Source organism: Podarcis gaigeae (genome assembly GCF_964106915.1).
Source record: "Podarcis gaigeae genome assembly, chromosome: 3".
Lineage (NCBI taxonomy): Eukaryota > Metazoa > Chordata > Lepidosauria > Squamata > Lacertidae > Podarcis > Podarcis gaigeae.
The window spans coordinates 5,251,612-5,271,990 of record NC_139680.1 but is presented as its reverse complement, the minus strand read 5'-3'; the positions used below and the strand labels follow the sequence as shown (position 1 = coordinate 5,271,990).

Genomic DNA, 20,379 nt, shown 5'->3' with positions numbered 1-20,379 from the left:
TGCATTGTGTCTAGTATTTCCTGAACTTTCTCCAATTGAAACACTCACAATTTTTTTTCTTTTTAGCATAGTTTTTATTCATTTTCATCTTGAAACTGTTGAACATGGTGGAATTAGGGTATATCTTTGTATACATTAGAGCATATGACATGCAACAATGTGAACAAGGAAGGACAATAACTAAACTGTACATCCTCTCATAGTGCCTAAATCCATTCCTACAAAGGTTATGGGGCCCAGTGAAGACAAAATTCAAAGTATTATAGTGGGTGTGGCTGGATTTTCTTAAGAGAGATTCAAACCAGACATTTTTTTTTCTATTTCCTGGTGAGACCATGGTGACTTCCACTGACCCCAGTGAGAATGGGATTAGCTCCCTCTTCCCTCTCAGAGCAGAAGCTAGGCAGGGAAGGTTTTGAGTTTTTCCTCTTATGGAGATTGAAGTTTTGATTTTGAATTTGACACATTTCCCCCATTTTTGATATGGCAGTCAGAATTCCATTGATGGGGGAAGCCTTAAGCAAGCTACCCAGACTCTCAGAGAACATCATCCAATGGACAAACCACCTTTATGCCATATTTTATTTTAGAGGAATCTTGGATTGCATGGAAAATGAAAAGCCTTCTGGCACCAGTGAAGTAGCCAAAACACTAGTCAAGGCATGGGAAAAGCAGAATAAACTAGTAGCTATATTTCTCTGTAGTATTTTGGATGCTAGTTTGTATTTTGGATTGTACTTTGTAAAAAAGGTAGAAAGGGTAAAGGACCCTGGATGGTTAAGTCTAGTCAAAGGTAACTATGGGGTGTGGTGCTCATCTCCCTTCAGGCTGAGGGAGCTGGTGTTTTTCCACAGACAGCTTTCTGGGTCATATGGCCAGCATGACTAAACCACTTCTGATGCAACAGGACACCGTGATGAGTGCCAGAGAGCACAGGAACACTATTTACCTTCCCACTGCAGCGGTACCTATTTATCTACTTGCACTGACGGGCTTTCATTTTTTATTTTTTATTTATAAATATTTATTAAAAATTTTCTTAATACAATAAAAAAGAGAAACAAAGAATGTAACATTTGGTTTTACAATCATCATACTTTCTTCACTTCTTTGGACTTCCTCGCATCTCTCGTTCCTGCGTTCCAAATTTTCTATCTTTACCCAGCAATTTATCACCTTGATTCAATTCTTGTATTATAATTTTCAAATATTATCCCTAATTTTAGATAATATAACCCCCAGCTTAGAAGCTTAATTTTAACATAATATTTATCCAAAATTTATCTTTTCTTATAATTTCATTTATCTTCATACTCCTTTTAACTAGCTTTTTGGTGCCATATTGTTAATAATCTTATATCTTTCTTAACATTCATACAATTTACAATATTTTTGTAAGTAATCTTTGAATTTCTTCCAGTCCTCCTCCACAGCCTCTTCTCCCAGGTCTCGGATTCTGCCAGTCATTTCTGCTAGCTCCATATAGTCTATCAGTTGCATCTGCCATTCTTCCAGTGTGGGCAAATCTTGGGTTTTCCAGTGCTTGGCGACAAGTATCCTTGCTGCTGTTGTTGCATACATAAAAAAAGTCCTTCTTTAACACCCTCTGGCCGGCGATGCCCAAAAGAAAGGCCTCTGGTTTCTTAGGGAAGGTATACTTAAATACCTTTTTCAACTCGTTATATATCATTTCCCAGAAAGCCTTAACTCTAGGGCAGGTCCACCAGAGGTGAAAGAACGTTCCTTCAGTTTCTTTACAGTTCCAACATTTATTATCAGACAAATGGTATATTTTTGCAAGCTTGACTGGGGTCATGTACCACCTATATATCATTTTCATAATATTTCAAACTGGGCTTTCAAACTGCTAGGTTGGCAGGAGTTGGGACAGAGCAATGGGAGCTCACCCCGTCATGCAGATTTAGACCGCTGACCTTCCAATCAGCAAGCCCAAGAGGTTCAGATAGTTTGTATCAAAGGCAGCCTGGAGCAGTCACATAACATAACAAAGCCGCCTAAGCCTAAGCAAATAGGCACGAGACACAGAGACATAAAAGCTGCATTTTTACATGGCAAAATCTCAGAGGAGATTTACATGAAGCAAGTGTTTAATCAATTCAAACAATGCATTTGATATGCAGACTTCAAAGGGGGCTTTAAGGACTAAAAGAAGCTGCTAGGGCATGGAACAAAATATCACACACCATGCTAACACAGCTAGGGCCATGGAGACAAGTGTTTGTACAACAAATGTAAGATTGAAGAATTGTCTTACGTTCTGGCATTCATGAATGCCCTGATAATTGCAATCATAAATGACAGAGTTCATTACTATCTAGGAGTCCAGATACAGAGAGAAGATGGTTGTTTTATTCTAAGCCAGAAACAGAAAGTCACTGAACTAACCGACAGCATGGAGATGCCAGAAGCAAACCCAGTTGTTGCATCTATTACTACAGACTTTCTAAAGAACGAGGAGGAAACAAAGCCATTGCCTGACAACAACAAATACAGGTCAGCGATACTTTTGTACCTGACCATGACATGCAGGTTGGTTATAACAAATGCAGTGATTATTCTGAGCAGAAAAGTGAAAGTTCTAAAGGGTATCATGAACTGTAAATTAAAGTTGCTAGATTACAGTGATCCTGAACTGGTAGGTTACATGGATGCAGAGTGGGCTGGGGGTACAAAAAACTATAAATCTATAGGTGAGTATGTCTTCATGTCTGCCAATGGTCCAATCTCCTGGGGCAGTTATATACAGAATTATATAGCCTTGTCTTCTACAGGATCCAAATACATTGGAGCCATCCTGTCTGAACTAGTTAAAGCCATGCCAGACTGGTGGGCTCCGATACTAGCGGAACTATTCACTGTGGTGGACAAAACTGGAATTCTGCCTAATTCATGGCAGAATTACATAATTATCCCAATCTTTAAAAGGGGGGACAAAAAGTTACCTTCCAACTATCGACCAATAAGCCTATTGTCAAATATTGGGGAATTGTATGCAAAACATCTATTATCCAAATTAACTACGTGGCTTGAGCTAAACAACATCATAGGTCCAGAGCAGGCAGGGTTTAGGCCAGGGAAATCCACTTTACGTATCTGTATAGTGTTATCCCATTTAGCTGCCAAGTACATGCGACACCATAAAGGAGGACTATTTGTGGCCTTTTTAGATCTTAATGCTGCTTTTGACTCAGTCGACAGGGGACTGTTATGGTCCAAACTGGAGACACGGGGCTTAAACCTCAGGTTACTTTACCTGATTAAAAAGCTTTACTCAAATAATACCTGTCATATAATAATAACTCCAGGGGACGAGGTGTCAGACCCTGTTGCTATAAATTGAGGTGTGAAACAGGGCTGTGTTCTTGCTCCCTCTCTTTTTAATCTCTTCTTAAATGACCTTGCCCCATTACTAAAACTGGTGGATGCTCACAGCCCAAAACTCAATGCATCAAAAATTCCCATTCTCCTATATGCACATGATATGATTCTGCTCTCACGGACTGTTGTTGTTGTTGTTTAGTCGTTTAATCATGTCCGACTCTTCGTGACCCCATGGACCAGAGAACGCCAGGCACTCCTGTCTTCCACCGCCTCCCGCAGTTTGGTCAAACTCATGTTTGTAGCTTCGAGAACACTGTCCAACCATCTTGTCCTCTGTCGTCCCCTTCTCCTTGTGCCCTCCATCTTTCCCAACATCAGGGTCTTTTCTAGGGAGTCTTCTCTTCTCGTGAGGTGGCCAAAGTATTGGAGCCTCAACTTCACGATCTGTCCTTCCAGTGAGCACTCAGGGCTGATTTCCTTAAGAATGGATACGTTTGATCTTGTTGTAGTCCATGGGACTCTCAAGAGTCTCCTCCAGCACCATAATTCAAAAGCATCAATTCTTCGGCGATCAGCCTTCTTGATGGTCCAGCTCGCACTTCCATACATCACTACTGGGAAAACCATGGCTTTAACTATACGGACCTTTGTTGGCAAGGTGATGTCTCTGCTTTTTAAGATGCTGTCTAGGTTTGCCATCGCTTTTCTCCCAAGGAGCAGGCGTCTTTTAATTTCGTGACTGCTGTCACCATCTGCAGTGATCATGGAGCCCAAAAAAGTAAAATCTCTAACTGCCTCCATTTCTTCCCCTTCTATTTGCCAGGAGGTGATGGGCCCAGTGGCCATGATCTCTCACAGACTAGAATTGGCTTAAAGCATTTGTTAAGTGCCTGTATTGACTATCTGTCTAGTATGAAAATGAGTAGGAATTTTGACAAAAGCAAAATAGTTTTCAGGAATTCTCATAAGAGATATATTTGGGGTTTTTGGTGGGAAACACATCCAGCAGGTATTTGAATTCAACTACTTGGGGATCACTTTCCATCACAGGCTCCAGTGGTCTTCACACTGTGCAGGGGCAGTAAACGCCAGCAAGCTGTCCATGAGGGCCATATTGCGCTTCTTTGCAACAAGAGGTAACCAACACATCCCTTCAGCCCTCAAGAATTTTAATGCTAAAGCCAGAGTTCAACTGCTCCATGGAATTCCAATCTGGATGTCAGGGTTTTCCCAGTCAGCGGAAAGAGTGCAGGCAGCCTTTCTATTTAAGATCTTCGCTGTCCCATGATGCGTACCTTACGCAGCCATGTGTTTAGAGTGAGGCCGACATAAGCTAGAGACAGTTGCCTGGACGAGTTTTCTTTTATGCTGGCTAAGCATCTGTTTTTCAGACAAAGATACATTACTCAGTGAAGTTCCGTCTGACTCCTTCCCTTCCGCAGGGCTACAACTGTTTTGCACAAAGATACGGCAACTCGGGCTTTCAGAGGATCTCCTGGACGCTGTGGCTTTCCCAGTTGCCAAAACCATGTTAAAAACTAGGCTGTGGGACATAGATTGCCAGGAACTAATCTCAGTTGGGGAAAAAACATGCTCCCCTCTTTATTTTCAACTCTCTTGGGTGCAGGAATTTAATCTTAATTATTTACAATTTTCGTTTAATGCGCAAGAAAGAAGGGCTTTTTTGCTGGCTAGGTTCAATTCTAATCCTTCTAACCTTCCTTGGGGTAGGTTTGCAGGTTTGGCAGAAGGAGATAGGTTCTTTTTTTATATATATATAAATATTTTTATTAATTTTACAGAATAGAAGAAAAACAGATAGAAGAAAAAAGAATATAAAGATTTCATAGATCTTTTGTCAAGACTACTGGACTTCCCCACATCCTCCAGACCTTGCATTATTTAAAATACAAACTTCAGCAATTTGTCATCTTGTTTCATAACTTATTGTAACTTTCAGTTTATCATGTTATCAAATTCAAAATGTTGTACACCAATTCTTATATATTTTAATCAAAACACAATAAAATTATTTCCTGATTCCACCTCAAACTTCTTATACCTTGGTTTTCATTTCACCTAATTGCTATTGCTGGGGTTAGAATTTCCTATAAAGCGCATTTTCTTAACATTCATACAACTTATAATGTTTTTGTAGATAGTCCTTAAATTTTTTCCAGTCCTCTTCCATTGCATCTTCTCCCAAGTCTCGGATTCTGCCAGTCATTTCAGCCAGTTCCATGTAGTCCATCAACTGCGTCTGCCATTCCTCCAGAGTGGGTAAATCTTGTGTCTTCCAATACTTTGCAATGAGGATTCTTGCTGCTGTAGTAGCATACATAAAAAAGGTTCTATCCTTCTTTAACACGTTCTGGTCTACCATGCCCAGAAGAAAGGCCTCCGGTTTCTTAGGTAAGGTATACCTAAATACCTTTTTTAGCTCATTGTAAATCAACTCCCAGAAGGCCTTCACTTTCGGACATGTCCACCAGAGGTGAAAGAATGTCCCTTCCACCTCCTTACACTTCCAACATTTATTATCAGACAGATGATATATCTTAGCAAGCTTGACTGGGGTCATGTACCACCAGTATATCATTTTCATAATATTTTCCTTCAAGGCACTGCATGCCGTGAATTTCATTCCGGTGTTCCATAACTTTTCCCAGTCTTCAAACATAATGTTGTGCCCAATGTCCTGTGCCCACTTTATCATGGCGGATTTGACTGTCTCATCCTGTGTGTTCCATTTAAGCAGCAAGTTATACATTCTCGAAAGCAATTTATTTTTTGGTTCTAACAATTCTATCTCTAATTTCGATTTTTCCACCTGGAATCCCACCTTTTTGTCCACTTTAAAAACTTCCTGAATTTGGGCATAATGCAACCAATCTCGCACCTTGTTTTTTAATTTTTCCAAGCTCTGCAACCTCCAATTGTCTCCAATTTTTTCAATTATCTCCCAATATTTTGGCCAATAGGCCTCCATGTTAAGTCTCTTACGTGCCTTGGCCTCCACCGGTGAAAGCCACCTCGGGGTCTTACTCTCCAATAAGTCTTTGTATTTCATCCAGACCATAAAAATTGCTCTTCTGACAATATGGTTTTTAAACCGTTTGTGAACTTTAACCTTGTCATACCACAAATATGCATGCCACCCAAACGCGTTATCAAACCCTTCCAGATCTAGGACATCAGTGTTCTCCAGCAAAAACCAATCTTTCATCCAGCAGAAGGCTGCAGATTCATAATATAACCTCAAGTCTGGCAGGGCAAATCCCCCTCTTTCTTTCGCATCAGTTAATATTTTAAACTTTATTCGGGGCTTTTTGCCCTGCCAAACAAACTTAGAAATATCCTTCTGCCACTTTCCAAAACATTCCACCTTGTCCACGATCTGTAGGGCCTGAAACAAAAATAACATTTTCGGCAATACATTCATCTTTATAACTGCTATTCGGCCTAACAAGGAAAGTTTCAATCTTGACCAAGTTTCCATATCTCTTTTAATTTCGGACCAACATTTCTCGTAATTATCTTTAAATAAATTCAAATTTTTGGAGGTCAGATATACCCCTAGGTATTTCACTTTTTAAACCACATTTAATTCTGTCTCTTTCTGGAACTCATCTATTTCTGTGGATGCCAAATTTTTTGCTAAAACCTTAGTCTTTTGCTTGTTCAGCTTAAATCCCGCCACTCGACCAAAGTCAGAAATTATTTCTAAAACTCTTTTAGAACTAGAGACTGGCTCCTGTAATGTTAATACCAAGTCATCTGCAAATGCTTTCAATTTATATTGTTTCACTCCGACCTCGATTCCTTGTACCAACCGGTCCTTTCTAATCATGTTCAATAGCACCTCCAGGACTGAGATAAACAATAGAGGTGATAGGGGGCACCCCTGTCGTGTCCCTTTTTCTATTTTAAATTCCTCTGTCACCACATTGTTTACTATCAATTTAGCTTTTTGTTCTGAATAAATTGCTTCTATTCCATTTTCAAACCCCCGTCCCACTCCCATCCCTTCCAAATTTTTCTTCATGAACATCCAAGAAATGTTGTCAAAGGCTTAAGTTAATGAAATGAAAATTAAGACACAAGAATTTAGAGGTAAAATAATGAAATAACTTTATTGTGTTTAATACAAAGCATACAAGAATTGGGTTATAGTAAAATTGAAATCAGGGAACATGATAAAATGGAAGATACAATAAGTTTTGAAATAAGTTAACAAATTGCTGATGTTTTATATGACAGAGAACGCAGGGTTTGGAGGATGTGGGGAAGTTCTTTAGATTGGATGGAAAAAGAACATGGAAATTTGTTATTCTTCTATTCTATTTTCTTATAACTATCTTTTATTCTTTTTTCTGTATTTCTTAAAATTCAATAAAAAAAAATATTTTTAAAAAAAACAAAGGCTTTCTCCGCATCAATAAAGATTAACACCGCTCTAGTGTTGAGATTTGTTTGTAAAAGTTCCAAAATGTCAATGATGTTTCTTGTGTTGTCAAACAAATGCCCACCAGGGAGAAAGCCTGCCTGGTCCTTATGGATCACTTCATTAAGGACTTTTTAAAATCTACTTGCCAAAATGTCCGCAAAAAATTTGTAATCCACATTTAGGAGTGAGATGGGACGATAGTTCTTAAGCTGGGTCTTTTCAGTTTCTAGTTTAGGTATCAATGTGATGAAAGCTTCTTTCCACGTTTCCGGTGCCTTCCTCCCCTCCATAATCTGGTTGCAGACCTCCAACAGAGGTTGTATCAAATAGTCTTTCAAAACCTTATAATATTTGGAGGTAAGTCCATCGGGGCCTGGAGATTTGCCTAATTGAAGGTTCTGAATGGCACTTTCAATTTCTTGCTGTGTGATATTACTGTTCAGGATTGTTCTCATTTCCTGGGGTATTTTTTGTAATCCATTGGTTTTAACGAATTGATCCACCTCAAACTCTTTCTGTGGCCCTTGTGCATAAAGTTCTTTGAAGTATCTCTGGAAACACTTTCTAATTTCCTCGGGTTTCTGAACAATTCTCCCTTCAATCTCTAGATTTGTGACTGTATTTAATTTTTGTCTTTTTTTCAACTGCCATGCTAGCAGTTTCCCACACTTATTAGCTGATTCAAAAGATCTTTGTTTCATTTGTTTAATTTTCCATTCCACTTCTTGATTTATCAGTTTCGAATATTGTGCTTGGAAAAATTTCACTTCTCTCAGCACCTCCTTCGACTTAGGCCTAGATCTTAATTTTTTCTCTCCTTCTCTTATTTTCTCCAATATCTTCTCCTTCCTTTCATTCCAGAGTCTTTTCTTTATCGTATTTTGTTGTATTAGGAACCCTCTCATAACTGCTTTACTTGCGTCCCAGATTGTTCTTTTTTCTACCGTAGTGTTTAAATTTATCTCAAAATAGTCCTTTAAAGTTTTTTGGGCCTTCTTAACAATCTCCTGATCTCTTAATAAAGTGTCATTCATTTTCCATCTGAAGGATCCGGTTGTGTTTAATCTCAATTCCACTTTCAAGGCATTATGGTCGGAGCAGGTTTTTGGGCAGATTTCCACTTTTCTAGAGAAGGAGATAGGATCTGCCCATGCGATGCCCACCTGGTGGAAACTCTAGCTCACATGGCCCTTAAATGTAAAATGTATGATGATCTCCGCCAACAGTTTCTAGACCATCTATGTATTCCAACATGGAAACCAGAGACGGAGGTTATGTGCTTCTTATTACAGGGGAGAGACCAGGAGCTCACCAAGACAGTAGCTAACTTCCTCTATTTGGTTTTTTGTCACTGAAGTATGCTACAGGATCCTGCCCTTGCTGGAAACCCACAGAGATGAGGCAGATTGCTCACATCTTCTGCCCTTTGGCGGGTGACTGTGCCATTGGGGTGGCGACGAGATCGCACTGGCCTATATATTCTGAATGTATTCTGAATGTTCTTATGTAATGCCAATAAAGGTTACTTGACTTGACTACATTGGAGCTACAGAAGCTAACACAGTGGTACCTCCGGTTACATACGCTTCAGGTTACAGACTCTGCTAACCCAGAAATAGTGCTTCAGGTTGAGAACAGAAATTGTGTTTCAGCGGCGCAGCGGCAGCTGGAGGCCCCATTAGCTAAAGTGGTGCTTCAGGTTAAGAATAGTTTCAGGGTAAGTACAGACCTCTGGAACAAATTAATTACTTAACTTGATATACCACTGTATACCCAACTTCCTCAATTTCAGCATAAGGCATGGTTTCCAGACCCTTTATCGTCTTGGTCACAATTCTCTGCATTCTACCTGGGAATATGATGCTTCAAGATATTTGAAGGTATACCTTAACATGGGAATACATGAAACTAGCTTTGTTGGTTGATCTCTATGCCTCAAGTGTCATAAGAACTCAGGGCCAGGTTTTAAGTAAGAGATGCTCCAATGCTAGTTTCATGGGATTTGACAGTATGGCAGGTAAAGGGGAACACTTAAGATTTGTGACAAAGCGCAGACCAATTCCACCCATAGGCTACTCAACCCAAATACCCAAGCCAGGAATTTTGAACCTTAGAAACGTGGTAGAGCACAGAGCTGGTGGGGCATAGGAGGTGTTATAACCCCAACAGCAGGAGTAAGATCCAGGTCTTCTTGAGATGTTCCAGGGGGTGGCTGGAAGGTGAATCTCTGCAGCAAACTTGTGAAGAAGAGGAAAAGCTCCATTTTGGCAAGAGTCTCACCTATACATGCTCTCCGACCTGCAAGGACACACAGGCAGCAGATAAACTGGGTTTAGTTGTTGCTTAATAACATCCCAAATACTTTAAAGCAGACTAAAATGCAGAGATAAAATAACAGCTCACGGTGCCCATCTTAAAAGAATTATGAGCTCCCAATACGAGCCATCCTGCAATGCTGAAAACCAGAGGTGGAAAACCTTTCTCAGCCTGAGGGCCACATTCCCTGGTGAGCAACATTCTAGGGGCCGCACACCAGTGGTGGCCAGATCTAGTGTCAGAAATGGCCACAGCAACTAATGTGATTCTTACCTTTGCACAATAGGCTACTTTCCATGCATGTAAAAATCACATTGACTAAGCACACACTATGAAGGTATACACAAAAGTAAAAAAATTACCTGCAGAAAAAGACATGAAAGCATCTCTCTTTATGAATTTTCCTTCAGAGTTAAGAAAATGCTCAGGATAGAATTTATGTGGTTTCTCCCATTGAGATTCATCTTGCAGCACAGAGGCCAGCAATGGTATGATGTGAGTCCCCTGCAAAGGCAAAGCAAGAGTTATTTAAAAATAAACATATGTCTCTGGTACAATAAATATTCAGTGCAGGAGAAATGAGATTTGAGTTCATCTGAGAAATGTCTTTAGTTCCAAAAACTTTAACATATAAGTCAGGATCTCCCACCAGAAAAGGTTTGTTTCCCAACCTTGTGCTCCTTTCCACTGAGATCTGTTTAATGGGTTGAAGCTGATGCCTGACAGTTTCCAACGGGTAGATTGCATGCTTACAGTGCAATCCTATACAAGTCTGCTCAGATGTCCGCCACACTGAAGTCCAAGGGGCTTACTCCCAGGATAGCCTTTAAATATATTGTAACTAGTGGGCAGCAGTTCAATGAAAAGGATCACCTTTGGAATGAAGTAGCCATTGAGGGTAACATCTGTAGCCGTGGCATGAGGCAGGTTGGTTGGGTTAATATTGGCAAACCTCTGGATCTCATGGACCACGGCATCTGTATAAGGCATTTTTGTTCGGTGTTCAATCCTTGGCTGAGAAGATCCAACAACCTTTGCAATTTCTTCTTGGACCCTTACTGGGGGAAGCAAAAAAGAAAAGCATTAATTTTTCTGCTAAGATTATCTCTTTGATTTGGCTTTTGTCTCTCAAAATACTAATCTCTCCAGCATAGAACTGGAATAAACTGGTTCTCCAATTCACTGGGCTCGCAAACTTAATCTCTAGAATGTGACATGGGTATTTTTTAAACAGGACAAACATTTTAGCCAATAACTTGATATACTGATGGAGAGAAATTCATCCAGGATGATTATTAAAATATCACCACTGGGAATATCCTGAAGTGGTTTCTTTTACATATAATGGTAAAAACCAAATATTTCGTGATCCTACCGAGCCATACAGATTTTGGAGAAAATATGGTGGAAAGTTAGCTAGAGAAAGAGCATTTGGACAGGAAGAAGAAGATTCAACTGAGGTGGAGGCGAAAGAGAAATAAATATGGAACAATATGGCTTTGAAAATTCTAACTTGGTGTCAGGGAACTGCCATCGGAAAGGCAGGTGGTGGAGGGGCTCTCAGAAGCTAGGAGAGACTCAGCAGCGGAGGAAGGTACCAGCAGGGCGAGTGTGGGAGATCAGAGAGAGAGTGAGGCGCAGGAATGGCTCAGGGAATCTTCCAGCGAAAACAGTGGAGAAGTCTCAGGACCTCCTATAGGTACACCCACTCCTCGCCGGAAACTGTCGCGCTGAGAATCCAGACGACGCGTTTCCGTTAAGGAGCTTCTATGCTGGAGTCGTTTCCGTAAACGCCCACTGTCGGATTCTGCCAGCAATTAAGGGAGTCATGCTTAAGGGGCTCCGCTGTACACAGAGTCTTGAGAAACATGCCCAAGATCTGAGGGACTGAACTTTTACGCACAAGTAGCTCATAATCCCATCACAGCAATCCGACGGTCTCTGTAAGCGCTTGTGCAAAAGGCATCATGAGCAACCCAACCGGAGCCGGAGACGCAGGAGGAGCTGGAGCGGGTCCAAGCCTGGAAGAAAGGTACAGGGTGTTGGAACTCCAGCTAGCGCTGCAAACGGCGAGGCTCGAAGAGAGGCGGGCTCAGGATGCAGACAAGGGCAAAACCACCCCACTTGCCAGGAAGGTGCCAGGGTTGGTGCAAAAGTTTGGGGGTGATCCCAGAAATTATCAAGGCCTTTAGGACTGAGATGCAATACGCCCTCAATCTGCAGTTTGATGACTTCCCAGATGAGGAATCGAGAGTGGCGTTTGTCATTGGGCATCTGGAAGGGGGGGCAAAGGACTGGGTGAGGCCCCTGATGGCAGGGAACAGTGACGCTCTAAAGGACACGAGGAAATTTTTTCGCGCCATGGACCTGATGTTTTCCAGTGAGATTGAGCAGGGGGTGGTGCGCAGACAATTGATGGCGTGTAAACAGGGGAACCGCTCCGTCCGAGAGTACTGGACTGAGTTTACCATGTTGATCCATAAACTGGGGTGGGACCTGTCTGCAGACCCAATTCAAATGCTTTTCGAAGAAGGGTTATCCTCGGCGGTGAAGGATGAACTTTCCCGCGCGCCCAGGGCGGAGTCTATGGACCAATTGACTAAATCAGCGCTTGCCATCGGAGCGCGCCAAGAGGCAAGAGCCTTGGAAAAGCGGGAAGGGAAAGGGGAACGTTGGAGTGAGTTCCACATTCCAGAGATACCAGGGCAGCAGTCACCGCCAGTAGAACCGATGGAGATTGGAACAGCGCGTGCGCGCGGAGTTTCAAACGCCAACAAAGGGCGGAAGAAAGAGGGAAAGAGCGCCAAGAAGTGTTTCCTCTGCCAACAGCCAGGTCACTTTGCCAGAGTCTGCCCTCAGAGGAAGGGATGGCAAGGAATGGCGGGAGCTGTTGGGGGGGAAGAGGAGGGGGTTAAGGAGCAGGTAAAAGCCAATGCCTGGTTGCCAGCATCGGGGCACAGCAACCAGGCCAAAGAGCAGTGAATGTGCCCAAGCCTGAACCCCCAAGACCAGCGCTTGTCGTGGAGGTGGTGCTAGAGCTACCAAACGGACATCCGCTAAAGATAAAGGCACTATTGGACTCAGGCAGCTCCTGCAATTTTATGAGTAAGGAGTTTGCAGCGGAACACCAGATACAGACTGTTCCTTTAAGTAACCCTCTGCAGGTGACAACGATTGATGGGAGGGAGCTGTTGGGTGGAGAAGTTAACCTCCAGACTGTTCCCATGATAATGAGGGTGGCAAGACACACGGAGGTCATAGCGTTTAATGTGGCTACCCTGGGAGGAGCGCCCATGATATTGGGAATGAGCTGGCTAGCGCTGCATGACCCGCTAGTGGGATGGCACCAGAGAGTAGTCTCATTTGGGTCAGCGTATTGCCTGGCACACTGCAAGGGAGGGGAAGCACAGGTAGAAGCCCAGGCCACGCTAGCAGGGATGGAAGTAACAGATAAAGGGGAGGTACCACGACAATATGCCGACTTGGTTAACGTCTTCAGCGAAAGAGAAGCAGATAAACTGCCCCCGCACAGACCCTTTGACTGTCATATTAACTTACTCCCAGGAGCACAACTGCCAGTGGGCAAGCTGTATGCACTGTCAGACAGGGAGATGCAGGAGTTAAGGGAGTTCATTGACAAGAACCTCAAGCGAGGTTTCATCAGAGAGTCATGAGCGGTGGGGGGCAGCCCAGTGTTCTTTGTGGACAAAAAAAACACGGATAAACCCAGATTGGTCATGGACTTCCGGGCCCTAAATGCAGTGTCAGAACCCGTGACTTTCCCCATGCCCAGAATCGATGACATTTTGACCCGGGTGAGGAAAGGGAAAATTTTTACCAAGCTGGACCTAAGGGGGGTGTATAACCTGATACATATGAGAAAGGGAGACGAGTGGAAAACCACTATGTTCACCCCCTTGGGGGCCTTTGAGTACCTCGTTATGCCCTTCGGTCTACAGGCGGGCTCAGCCTGTTTTCAATCGTTCATGAATCACGTCCTGGGACCATTGCTTTACAAGAACTGTGTAGCGTTCTTAGATGACGTCTTGGTGCACTCAGAGAATGAGGAGCAGCATGTGCGGGACGTAAGAGAGGTACTGAGCAGACTGCAAGCAAACCAGCTGTGGGTGAAACTGGAGAAGTGTCAGTTTCATACCAGAGAGGTGGAATTCCTGGGGTACCGGTTGTCAGACAAGGGATTGGCCATGGATCCCAGCAAGGTTCAAGCGGTACTGGAATGGAAGACACCGAAAACTAAGAAGGACGTGCAAAGGTTCCTGGGCTTCGGAAACTTCTATCGGAAGTTCATCAAGAACTTTGCCCACTTAACGGCGCCCATCACTGATTGTCTCAGCAGCAAGAAGAAATTTGTCTGGACGGAAGAGGCACAGCGAGCGTTCGAAAGTTTAAAGAAGGCGTTTGCGTCAGAAGAACAACTTTTGCACGTGGATCTACGGCAACCAATGAGAGTGGAGACTTGTGCATCAGACCGAGCGGTGGGGGCGGTGCTTCTACAGCCAGGAAAAGATACGTCGGAATGGAGACCGTGTGCCTTCTTCTCGCGGAAGTTGAACAAATCCGAGAGGAACTACACCGTGTACGACCGAGAACTACTCGCCATTCATGAAGCGTTCCGGAGATGGCGACATTTGCTGATCGGAGCGCAGCACAAGGTCTAAGTGCGCACCGACCACAAAAATCTAGAATACTGGAGAACTGCCCGAGTACTGAACCAGAGACAAGTGAGATGGGCCCAGGAGTTTTCCAAATTCCATTTTGAAATTTGCTACGTGCTGGGGAAGGAGAATGTCAGAGCAGACGCTCTCTCTCGAAAACCAGAGTATTTGGAGGGAGAGGGCGCGCCAGAGGAGAGACATATTCCCGAGGACCACTGGGTGTGTGGGGCGGCATTGGTGGGGCAAAGAGAACTGGTAGAGGGAACCGAGAACGATGATTACGCCCAAGATAAACTCAGAGGACTTCGGGGAGGTGGAGAGAACACAGGGGATTTTGAGGAAAGGAATGGAACATTGTATTACAAGGGGGCACTGTACATACCGGAAGGGGAATTGAGGGGCAGGGTACTCAAACAATTGCACGACAGCCCCACAGCAGGGCACTTCGGGCAACACAAAACCATGTGGTTGGTTACCCGGGAGTTTTGGTGGCCCAAGGTGAGGGAAGACGTACGGGAATATGTAAGGGGGTGCGACCGATGCCAATGAGCAAAAGGGGAGAGGCTGGAACCAGCGGGGCTATTGGAACCCTTACCCACACCAGAAAGGCCATGGGAGGCAGTATCCATAGATTTTATGACGGATCTGCCAAAATCCAAAGGGAAGACAGCTGTCATGGTGGTGGTAGACCTATTAACTAAGATGTGCCATTTTATAGCCTGTTCACACGCGGTCACAGCGGAAGAAACCGCCAAGTTGTTTGTAAAGCATATTTTTAGGTTGCATGGCGCCCCCTTGAGGGTGGTCTTAGACCGGGGGAAACAATTTACTTCCAGGTTCTGGAGGAAGCTCATGAGCTTACTGCACGTAGAAGTCAATTTTTCGACTGCCCGACACCCAGAAACAAATGGGCAGGCGGAAAGGGCAAACGGTATTTTACAACAATACATGAGGTGTTATGTAAATGACAGAAAAAATGATTGGGTAGATAAGTTGGCCCTGGCAGAATTTGCCTACAACAACGCGGAGAATGTGTCCACAGGGATGAGTCCCTTCCTGGCTAATTATGGGTGTCATCCCAGGGCATTCCCAGGAGAAGGAGGGGAAAGATGGAGCGTCCCAGCAGCAGAACACTTTGTGGAAGAGATGGAAGCGATCCACAGGCAACTCCAACTCAACTTAGAGAGGGCCAAGGAAGAATACAAGAAGCAAGCAGACAGAAGCAGAAGGGAAGGTGAAACCATAAGGGTGGGGGACCGGGTGTGGCTGTCCACCCAAGGACTGCCGTTCAAGGGAGGGTGTAAGAAATTGAGACCCAAATGGCTAGGACCCTTTGAGGTCATACAACAGGTCAACCCGGTAGCATTCAAACTCAGGTTGCCCAACCACATGAAACTGCACCCAGTATTTCATAGGTCCTTACTCTCGCCGTACCGAGAAGGGCGGGAGTGGGGGGAACGTGAGAGGGAGGTCACTCAAACACCAGTCATAGAAGAAAGGGAACGCAACATGCAGGTGGCAGAAATAATTGATTCCAGGTGGAAAGGGAATCAGGTGGAGTATTTGGTTGTATGGGAAGGGGAACCGGAATCAGAAAACACATGAGTACCGGCAGAGGAGGTCAATGACGAGGTTTTAATAGAAGCGTTTCATCAACGGTTCCCAAGGAAACCTCAGCCCGTAGCACGGTTCAGGAGGGAACACTTCGGCACCACCGATGAAGAAGAAGAGTTCGAAGGGTTCCCAGAATCAGGGCTGGAGGAGGGAATAGACTCCGACGAGGAGGGGGACTCAGGGAGAAGAGACGGGAGTCAGTGGAGAGAAGTGTTTGAATCCTCTGACGATGAGGAGTGTTCTTTCCGGGGTTTTCCATCCTCACCGCCAGTAAAGGAGGGGGCGGGAGGGGGTGAAGGGGGCCCTGGGGGGGAGGTGGATGTCAGGGAACTGCCATTGGAAAGGCAGGTGGTGGAGGGGCTCTCAGAAGCTAGGAGAGACTCAGCAGCGGGGGAAGGTACCAGCAGGGGGAGTGTGGGAAATCAGAGAGAGAGTGAGGCGCAGGAATGGCTCAGGGAATCTTCCAGCAAAAACAGTGGAGAAGTCTCAGGACCTCCTATAGGTACACCCACTCCTCACCGGAAACTGTCGCACCGAGAATCCAGACGACGCGTTTCCGTTAAGGAGCTTCTATGCTGGAGTCGTTTCCGTAAACGCCCACTGTCGGATTCTGCCAGCGATTAAGGGAGTCATGCTTAAGGGGCTCCGCTGTACACAGAGTCTTGAGAAACATGCCCAAGATCTGAGGGACTGAACTTTTACGCACAAGTAGCTCATAATCCCATCACACTTGGAATGTAAATAGGCTAAATAATAAGACTAAAGGGAACAAAAATTGAACATGTAAAGAAGTTAAACTTGGATAAATAAAACTTAAATAAAAGGTTGGGAAAGGACTTTCTAACTTCTGATGTAACAAAAAGGAGAGGAGTTGTAATGTGTATAAAACCAGGGTTGAACCCAAAACAATTATTCAAAGACCAACAAGGAAGAATATTGATAACCCAGATACCTTCACATGGAGAAAAAGTATTATTAATTGGTGTGTATGCACCTAATGAGGAAAAAAACAGATTTTTAAAAGAGGCTAGAAGAAATATTATTTGAAAATTTGAATGAAAAGATTATTTTGATGAGCGATATGAATGGTGTAGCCTCCCTAGATGGGGACAGGAGGCTTCTAAAGATTTGTATACTAAGGTAAAGAGGGCAGAAATTCTATCAAGAACATTATGAGACTACAACTCTATAATAGTGGAATTAAGAACAGGGACAAGTTTCCCGATGAGATGGACACTAAATGAAAATTTATTAAATGATCAAGTAATATTAGAAAAAGGGGGCAAAAAAATTAAAGGATTATTTTGAAATTAATTTGAACCAAGAGACAGATTCAAAGGTGGTATGGGGACTTCCGGGTTAGCGCCAACGTCTAATGGCGGATTCCCTCTGAGCTCCGGAGGAAATCGGCTCAGTAGGGATCGGGTTCTACCATGCCGGCGACGCGGGGACCCTTAAAAACCACAGGTGCGAATGCCTGTGGACGTGGTGACTCGGCGGGCACCATTAACGCTCCCCCCGACCCGCAAAGGAGCCTTTTTAAAGGCTGCAGAACGGGGGACGGGGGGTGGCGCGGTGCTGAGAGTCTTCTGCTTCCCCTGCTGAGCGAAGCTGCATGCCATGGACGGAGAGCACTGACTATTTCCTTTAAACATTCGGACTAAAAGCAACAACCCGTGAGTAATACGGAGATCTGACTTTAAAAGAAAAAAAAATTAAATTCGGTACGAACGGGGGAGGGGTAAAAAGGAAGTCTGCCCCCCCACACACTTTGTAGATATCTTAAAGCAAAGATTGGATAACTAAAGTCGAGAGAACCATCTTTTCCTTTTTGGAAGAAAAATTAATATTTTCACAATTGGACTGTACAATTGATTTTGCTGGAGGATAAGAACTGACTTAAATTAAAGTACAACCCCCCCCCCCGGGAACCGGGAGTGATCTGCGAGAGAGCCTGTTGAAAAGATACGGACTTTGACAGCTGTCAAACTAGCTGTCAAAGTTGGGAAATAAAAGGAAACGTTGTTTCTGGTGACTCTGCTGGCTAGATCTTTTTTAAAATTTGGTTACAATTTGTCAGGAGTAAAGGAAAATAAGCTACATTTGGACTTTTGGAGTAATTGGAAAGATACTAAGTAAACAGAGTCCCCCTAGAGGGGACTTTTGAGATACTGTAAGAAATGGCACTCAGTGGAAAAATACTGGAAGAACTGAATAGGACTTTTTATCTCCTGGGAAAGCTTCATGACCAAAGTGGTATCTTAGCAACAACGACAACAGCATTGAATAATACTGTCAACAATCTTATGGGAACAGGAAGTGAATTGATACAAGTTTTTGTTTCCGAACCAAAAGCCTTGGAAGGTGAAATAGAGGCTGCTACAGCTGAGGAAATGAACTTTGACAAATCCCAAGAGACACATGAGGACTTGTTGGAAACTGAAGGAGAAGCCACAAGGTTGCAGAAGATTAAGTTTGACCAGAGGCCTGGCAGCATAAATTTATCCAAGATGGAAATTGGAGCTTCAGGGCCATATAGATTCAAAAGACTTAAGAAACAGAATATGAGCTCCACTTCTAAATACAGAGGCCTGCTGGCAAGAAAAAAGAATACTAAGGTGATAAGGCTTCCTCGAGAGTCGGTGTTGTAAATAAAGGACTGTCAAGAAGACCGGCAGAGAGAAACTAAGAGAGGGCCAAATGCCTCAGGCGTTTGGGACACAGGCTAGAATAGCTGTACTGATGGACATTGGGTTTAGAGACCACAACCGGGAAAGGGAGGGGGGGGCCTCGGGAATCCTAAGGGTGTTCAAATATAATTTGTTCAGATCTTGTTCATATGTTTATTTTTTGTAACCTTTATGGAAGGTGGGAAAATCACGGAAGGGGGATTTGGGTCGACTTTAGGAATAAGGTTTAAAATTAACTCAAAAGTGGTTTTTCTTTTTAGATTAAATAGATGTAAGATTTTAAATAAGTATTTGTTGAGCGGATAAAAATGAAGTTATAATACAGAAGGGGGAGGTGTGAGGAGGTCGGAGAAATAAGGTTCAAGAAAGAAAGGATTGGAATTATACTTGTTTGTTTGTTTGTGTATGTTTGTATGTTGGTTTGTGTTTATGTGTTTATAATTGGAAACCTCAATAAATATTATATATAAAAAAAATCAAAGGTGGTATGGGATGCCAGTAAAGTAGTAATGTGGGGGGGGGGGGTTACATAGCAACGCGCATAGCAAAGAAATATTAGAGAGCAGAAAAAACAAGAAATTTTACAAGAAATAAAAGGGAAAGGGAAAGAATTAATACATTCCCCTTGAAAAGAGATAGTGAAACAGGATATCAATATGTTGCAAATGCAATATTCAATTATAATAAACCAAGAAATAGAGGGGGAAATTAAATATTTAAACAGAAACAATTTAAACAGGCTAACAAGCCATGGAAACTATTAACTTGGCAAATAAAGAAGAAACAAGAAAAAACCTGCATTAATAGAATAAATGTAGGAGGTAGAGTTGTGCAAAATCTGAAAGAAATAAGAAATCAATTTTTGAGGTTTTTATACAGAACTATATTGAGCTAATACGAGGTAATTTAGAAGACGTGGGTAGATATTTAGAAGACAGCAGACTACCTAAGATACCAAAAGGTAAAATGTCATTTGTTAATGGACCTGTCATAATGATGGAATTACAGCAAGCAATTTTAAACGGTAACTTAGGAAACGTACCCTGACCTTATTGACTTTCATCAATATAATATAAAAAATTAACCGTTTACTTAATACAACGTTTAAAAGATATTATGAATACATCTTTGAATACAGGAAAGTTACCCAAATCCTGGAAGAGTGCATGCATAACTTTGATTCATAAGCAAAATAGAGATCTAAAGCTGGTTAAGAACTATCAGCCTATTTCGTTGTTGAATCAAGATTCTAAACTGTTTGCAGACAAATTAGCTAATGGGTTGAAAACTGTAT

General features: G+C 43.0%; 1 protein-coding gene across 2 annotated transcripts in view; it reads right to left on the bottom strand.

Annotated features, from left to right (window-relative positions):
* The window catches only part of LOC310840470 (cytochrome P450 2K4-like), a gene marked incomplete at its 3' end in the record, with an annotated part of 49,794 nt that overhangs the window by 13,382 nt on the left and 16,033 nt on the right, over window positions 1-20,379 (bottom strand). Inside the window, exons 7-9 of one of the 2 annotated variants that reach the window (XM_083730499.1) lie at window positions 10,979-11,163; window positions 10,468-10,609; window positions 9,900-10,087 (exon numbers count right to left, since the gene is read on the bottom strand). The exons of the other annotated variant lie outside the window; for it this stretch is intronic. Of the exons in view, the coding sequence (XP_083586625.1) occupies window positions 9,900-10,087; window positions 10,468-10,609; window positions 10,979-11,163 (515 nt within the window). Of the gene's footprint in view, window positions 1-9,899; window positions 10,088-10,467; window positions 10,610-10,978; window positions 11,164-20,379 lie in introns of those variants that run through there. 2 annotated transcript variants of the gene reach the window in all.